Below are 6,740 nucleotides of genomic sequence, written 5' to 3'. Positions count from 1 at the left end.
ATCAGAGTAAGAAAAGCAAGCTAACCAACGAACAATTGTTTACTAATCCCCTTTTCCCCAAAACCCTGACCTAAAATCGATGATTTCAGTGACCCATTATTCGAGAAGGGTTTACCCGCTATTGTCGACGGCCTTGGCGGCGTACTCGATCTGGAAAACGCGGCCATCAGGTGAGAAAGTAGTGACCGATAGATCGTAACCTGTTCCGATGCTGCTCATCGCTTACTTGATTTTGATCTTCTTCTTCTTCGAAATTCGCTTTTTCAGATGTTTTCTTTGCTTCTCGGGCTTGTCTTGCGCGCAAAGCAAAATTGTGTTTTAGACTTAATATTTCACAGAAAATTACATTTAAAACTTTTTATTAATTAAGTTCAATTAAATTAATTTAAAATAACAAAAAATAATTATAATTATTATTTTTAATTATCAAATAAAATATATATTAAAATTCAAAATATATACTAAAAATATATAAAATAACACAGAATGTACAAATATATATACAATAATTTTATTAATTGTTATTTATTTTTTATACTACTGTGTATTGTATTAAAAAGTTTAAATAATATAAAAAAAATCCGAACTCTGAAAAGCGATAAACAATTTTAGAAATTGAATTTGAGTAAATAAATCACCTCATAAACACTATTTTAAAAGCAATGTTACTATTTCATATGAAAAAATATATATTTTTCGTAAATCTTAGTATAATTTTAATTTGTATTCATTAGATAATATTTTTAAACTACTTTAAAATTGATAGAAACAAGAGACTGAGAAAATGATGTGAAAAGTGTATTATTGAGTTGTCTGTCAGGTACAATATACAAGGGGTATTTATAGGTGCTAAATGAATCAAAGTAATAAAGACATAGAATCCTATAATTAATGTACAGATATGCTATATAAATATAGACGATGCTAATTGATCTAAATTGATTCTAATGATTCTCTAACATCCCCCCTCAAACTCAAGTGGGAGCTAATGATACCAACTTGAGTTTGGATAACAAAATCCGAAAGCGAGTCGGGTGATGAGCTTTCGTGAAGATATCAGCAGTCTGATCCAGTGTCCCAACAGCAATGAGACGAACAGCATCAATAAAGATTCGTTGCCGAACAAAATGACAATCAATCTCAATGTGTTTGGTGCGTTCATGAAACACATCATTATGGGCAATCTGAATAGCACTGCGGTTATCGCAAAAGACATCAAGCGTTCATGAAACACATCATTATGGGCAATCTGAATAGCACTGCGGTTATCACAAAAGACATCAGTGGGGGACGACTGAGGAGCACCCAGATCTTCGAGAAGCCAACGAACCGAGATAACCTCCGCAGTGGTGTCAGCAAGGGCACGGTACTCAGCTTCTGTGCTTGAGCGAGCAGTGAACGTTTGCTTCTTAGCACGCCAAGAGATGAGAGCGTCGCCAAGAAACAAACAATAACCAGTAGTAGAACGACGATCAGTGGGATCACCAGCCCAATCAGCATCAGAGTATGCCTGAAGGGTCAAAGAGGAATGGGCAGAAAAATAAAGGCCATGAAAAAGAGTGCCTTTGACATACCGAAGAATGCGAAGAACTGCCGCATAGTGAGTAGTACGGGGAGCAGACAAGAACTGGCTGAGAACATGAACTGGATAGGCAATGTCTGGTCGGGTGACAGTCAAGTAGACGAGACCGCCAACTAACTGGCGATAAAGTGTCGGATTATCCAAAACAGTGCCATCCATAGGAGTAAATCGAACATTAGGCTCAAGAGGAGTAGATTCGGTGCGACTATCTGTAATCCCAGCGCGAGCAAGGAGATCTGAAGCATACTTAGCCTGAGAGAGATAAATGCCATCATCTGTGGAGATGACCTCGAGACCAAGAAAATAGCTGAGAGAACCAAGATCCTTCATTTCAAAAGTTTCATATAGACCTTCTTTTTCAAATCGCCATTAAAAAATGCATTCTTCACGTCCATCTGACTGAGAGACGATTTTTTAACTGCAGCAATGGCAAGAAGAGCTCGAACAGATATAAGATGAGCAACAAGAGCAAAAGTCTCTTCATAGTTAATACCATACTCTTGCGTACATCCTTGAGTAACTAAGCGTGCCTTATAATGATCAATCGAGCCATTGGAGTGAGTCTTGATCTTGTATACCCATCTACTACCCACAACTTCCTTATTAGAATGAGGATCAACCAAATTTCAAGTGTGTACTTTTTCAAGTGTCTGTATTTCTTCCTGCATTGCTTGCTGCCAATTTGAATTTGTGGAGGCTTCTCTGAATGACTTAGGTTCATGTTGATGAAGAATAGTAGAAAAGCAATGATAATCAAGAAGATGAGGAGGGGGATTCCTTACCCTAGAAGAGCGAGTGGGAGGAGGAGGCATGACGCTAGGAGTGGGATCGCCGTCCGGACTGGAATCATCGGGAGATGGAGAAGGTGAAGGATCAGGAGCCTCGAGTGGTGGACTTGGGGTAGACCCTGTAGTATCATCACTAGGAAAGAGATCAACATTTGGGTTAGTAAAAAACGGTGATGGAGTAGAAGGAATGGACTCAAAGGAGGAAAAACTAGAGAACATGTGATGTTCCCAGAAGACAACATGACGAGATATACGAATACGGCGAGAGATAGGATCCCAACAACGATAACCCTTATGTTCAGAAGCATACCCAAGAAAACAACACATGCGAGCCCGAGGTTCAAGCTTATTATGTTCATGAGGCTGAAGAAGGACAAAACAAACACAACCAAAAACACGGAGAGAACTGTAATCAGGAGAAGTACGATAAAGACGCTCAAAGGGAGTAGTGTTACCAAGAACAGAAGAAGGGAGTCTATTGATAGCATGAACAGCAGTGAGGACAGCTTCACCCCAAGCACGCTCAGGACAGGAATAGGAAATAAGCATCGCACGGACAGAGTCAAGAATATGACGGTGTTTACGCTCAGCTCTGCCATTTTGTTGAGAGGTACCAGGACAAGAAAATTCGGACAAAGTACCTTGTTCAGCGAGAAAATTTAAAAGTTTGGAGTCACGATATTCCATAGCATTATCACGTCTGAAAATTTTAATGACCTTTGAAAAGTGAGTTCGAACCATAGTGGCAAAGTTAATATAAATCTGAGGCAACTCACAACGATTAGTCATCAAATAGACCCAAGTAAAACGGGAATAATCATCAATAAAGAGGACAAAATATCGAGCCCCTCCCATAGAAGCGGTGGGAGCGGGTCCCCAAACATCAGAATGAATAAGATCAAAAGGAGAGCATGCAATAGAGGAATTATTATTAAAGGATAGGGCAGGTTGTTTTGCAGTGCGACAAGAAATGCAATCTAAAGACTCATTTTGAACTTGACCTAAAACACCCGTAGATATAAGAGGACGTAATTTGCCTAAGGAGCTATGGGCAAGACGTCGGTGCCACAAGTGAAGAGTAGATGGAGAGGAAGCAGCACAGAGATTGGTAGAGGGAACATGAAGGTTCTCGAGCTCAAATAAGCGTCCAACCTTACATCCAGTCCCGATGATCTTTCCCGTCCGATGATCCTGCACACGACATCCATAATTTGAAAAAATGACATCAAAACCAAGTTCAACAAGCTGACCGACAGAGATAAGATTAAAATTCAATTTTGGAATAAAATAAGCATCAGAAAGATGAATATTGGACTGTGAAATAACCCCATGATGTGTTGCATGCAAGAGGGAACCATTAGCAGTGTTAACAGAAGGTGCATTTGTAGTGGGAGACAACGACGAAAAAAGATGACGCAAAGGAGACATATGATTGAAACAACCAGAATCAAAATACCATTTAGAATTACCTGGAGGGGTGGAAAGAGTAGCAGGGGTATTACCAGAAAAAGAGAGAAGTTGCCGAAGAAGGGTTTCAATATCTGATATAGAGACAGAAGGTGTGTTGAGAGAAGTGGAAGAGGTGGACTCAGTAGCAGCAGCAGCAGAAGAGACAGGCACATGCGAAGAGTTGTTGGGACGAGGTTGATACTTGTTCTGATCTGAGCGAGGTGGTCGAGTAGGACAGGTAGCAATCAAGTGACCCGACAGCTTACAATAATGGCAGAACAGTTTCGGGCAGTTGGAGCCAATGTGGCCTTTTTGTTTGCACTTACGACATTCAATAGAAGGACAGTCGGAGAAGGAATGCCCAGGCCGATTACAATTGCGACAGATTTTTCCCTTTTTGTCGGTGGCAGCAAAGACAGTTTCACTTTTAGAACGAACCAATCCCAAGCGCGTTTCTTCAGACTTAAGACGAGGAAGAGCATCTTCAAGACTAGGCAAGGGATTCTGATGAAGAAGAGAAGCCCTGACCGGCTCATAGTCATCAGTAAGTGCCATCAGAAATTGGATGAGACGTGTCCGGTTCCGATAATCCTCATATGCCTTAGCATCAGCGGGATCTTTAAGAACAGGCTCACAGGAGGTCAACTGATCCCAAATAATCTCCATTTGAGCAAGAAAATCAAAAACTGCTTGGCCACGTTCTTGCTTAAGGCTATGAAGTTCCTTAAGCAGTTGGTACTGATGAGAGAGATCAGAGATAGTGTAACGTTTCGCCAAATGATCCCATACCTCTTTAGCAGTTTCAAAACGCCCAAACTGTAAGTGAATGCCCGGAGTAGAGGTGTTGCGGAACCAAGTGATAATCTGATGATTTTTACTATCCCATTCTTCCAATTTTTCTGCATAGTCCTTCTCCTTCTAAGCATCCTCCTTGGATTTGGAGGCACCATCTTTGGAGACAGTTGGCTTAATAGGACAAGTAATATCACCAGTTATATATCGCCATAATTTTCTCCCTTTAAGAAATCCTCGCATGGCTTCAACCCAATGTGCATAGTTGGAGCCATTAAGAATAACAGGGATAGGCTGAAAGACATCCGGTTTGTCCATAGTAATAGAAGAAATAGCAAAGGAAGAAGAAAACTGCAAATTCGGGGCAGAAAACGAGAAAACAGAGCGCGGAATCGAAAAGAGCTCACCAAAAAACCTTAGGGAGGGTCCACTTGGCAGCCACGTCAGCGCCACGTCAGCAATGCGTCAGTGCCACGTCAGCGATGCGTCAGTGCCACGTCAGCAAGAGACGACACGTGGCAGCACCGGATAGGCGGAAGGAGGCACGTTGGCGCACAGGTGGCACGCGGGTCAAAGGGCGGGTCGGGTCGGGTCGTCGCGGGTCGGGGTTGCCAACCAGCTTACCGTGTGACACGTGGACGCTCCAGGAACGTCCGATCTGCACGAAGATCCAACGGCTGCTGAAGCCTCTGGATGAGAAAGAATGGTGGTGGACAGCAATGTTCTGACGTCGCGTGGAGGCGCGTGCGGTGCTCGTTGGCGGCGATCTTGGCGGCGTTGGAAAGCTGACGGAGAGAAGAACACGATGATACCGGAGGTGACGAACCAAAGCGTCGGAAACAGCTCGAAAATTTCGAGCAAAGAGGCACGGGTGGAATCTGGAAGGAAGATCAAGCTGGTCGTGGCAGCGTCTTTCGGCGGCGCGTGGCGGCGCGTCCGGCGGCGGATGGCGACGGTTATGGTTGCGTTGGAATCACGGCGACAAGACGAACAAGAGGGTTATGGGGGTGACGAACCAAAGCGTCAAAAAGAGAACGAAATAGGAGGCCAAAGAACACTGCCGACAAGGAAAAAACAAAGGGGCTATGAACTAATATTCATTGAAAAAAAAGACCTAAGCTCTTGATACCATGATAGAAACAAGAGACTGAGAAAATGATGTGAAAAGTGTATTATTGAGTTGTCTGTCAGGTACAATATACAAGGGGTATTTATAGGTGCTAAATGAATCAAAGTAATAAAGACATAGAATCCTATAATTAATGTACAGATATGCTATATAAATATAGACGATGCTAATTGATCTAAATTGATTCTAATGATTCTCTAACAAAAATCATGATAAATTTTTGAATCAATTATTAAGTTTTTTAATTTCTCCAATGTCATATGTAAAATTATAATTTTTATACTTCACTAATTTTTTATGTAAATTTTTTAAAGTAGTGAGACATCGAATTTGAGTCACATCTAAATCTTAAAAGGCTTAAAAGAAAAAAATATTTAAAATTTTTAATTTAATAAAGTATATAATATGAGTCGCATATAAAAAAATTGGGATAAGTATTGTTTTGGTCCCTAACGTTGAGGTCAGAATCGAAATCGTCCCTCTTATAATTTTGGATTTAATTATATTGACAATGATAATGATGATGTTGATAATGGTGGTGGAGTGGCAGTTGATGGTGGTGGTGGTGAAAGAGGTAATTATGTTGGTAGTGATGAGAGTATTTTTGTTTAAAAAAAATTAAAAGGACGATTTTAATACGAAAAAACGTTAAAGATAATTTTAAATCCAAAATTATAAGAGGGACGATTTCAATTCTGTCACAAAACTTTAGAGACCAAAATCGTACTTATCCCAAAAAAATTTGAAGAAATAATATTTAAAGTTATTAGAATAATGAAATATTAAATATAAAAATCATCTTAAAATTTTAAAAATTATCTAAAATTCGTAAATTATATGGTTTGAATTATATCTTAAATATGAAAAAATTTAAAAAAATAAGTTTTTAAATTGGACTAAAGTTTAATATTGTCAAAACTTTACTTAGAGAAGATTAAATACAAATAGTATCTATTTGTACCTATTTTATTTTTTTCTTAAAAACTAGATGTATGCATAA

At 39.8% G+C, this 6,740-nt stretch overlaps 2 protein-coding genes across 2 annotated transcripts in view; both read right to left on the bottom strand.

Moving 5' to 3' along the window:
- LOC107471875 (proteasome subunit alpha type-3) overlaps positions 1–225 on the bottom strand; it is a gene marked incomplete at its 5' end in the record, with an annotated part of 5,261 nt that extends 5,036 nt beyond the window's left edge. The window contains 1 exon segment of the mRNA XM_016091393.3: positions 116–225. Coding sequence (XP_015946879.1) covers positions 116–219 — 104 coding nt within the window.
- Positions 226–985: 760 nt separating this feature from the next.
- Positions 986–1,912, bottom strand: LOC107471608 (uncharacterized mitochondrial protein AtMg00810-like). Its single transcript, XM_016091103.1, has one exon. The coding sequence runs from the start codon at positions 1,910–1,912 to the stop codon at positions 986–988; it is 927 nt and encodes a 308-aa protein (XP_015946589.1).
- Between the last annotated feature and the right edge of the window lie 4,828 nt (positions 1,913–6,740).

The sequence above is a fragment of the Arachis duranensis genome, chromosome 10 (assembly GCF_000817695.3).
Source record: "Arachis duranensis cultivar V14167 chromosome 10, aradu.V14167.gnm2.J7QH, whole genome shotgun sequence".
Lineage (NCBI taxonomy): Eukaryota > Viridiplantae > Streptophyta > Magnoliopsida > Fabales > Fabaceae > Arachis > Arachis duranensis.
Note: the sequence above shows the minus strand (reverse complement) of the source record. Positions and strands in the feature narration are given on the sequence as shown.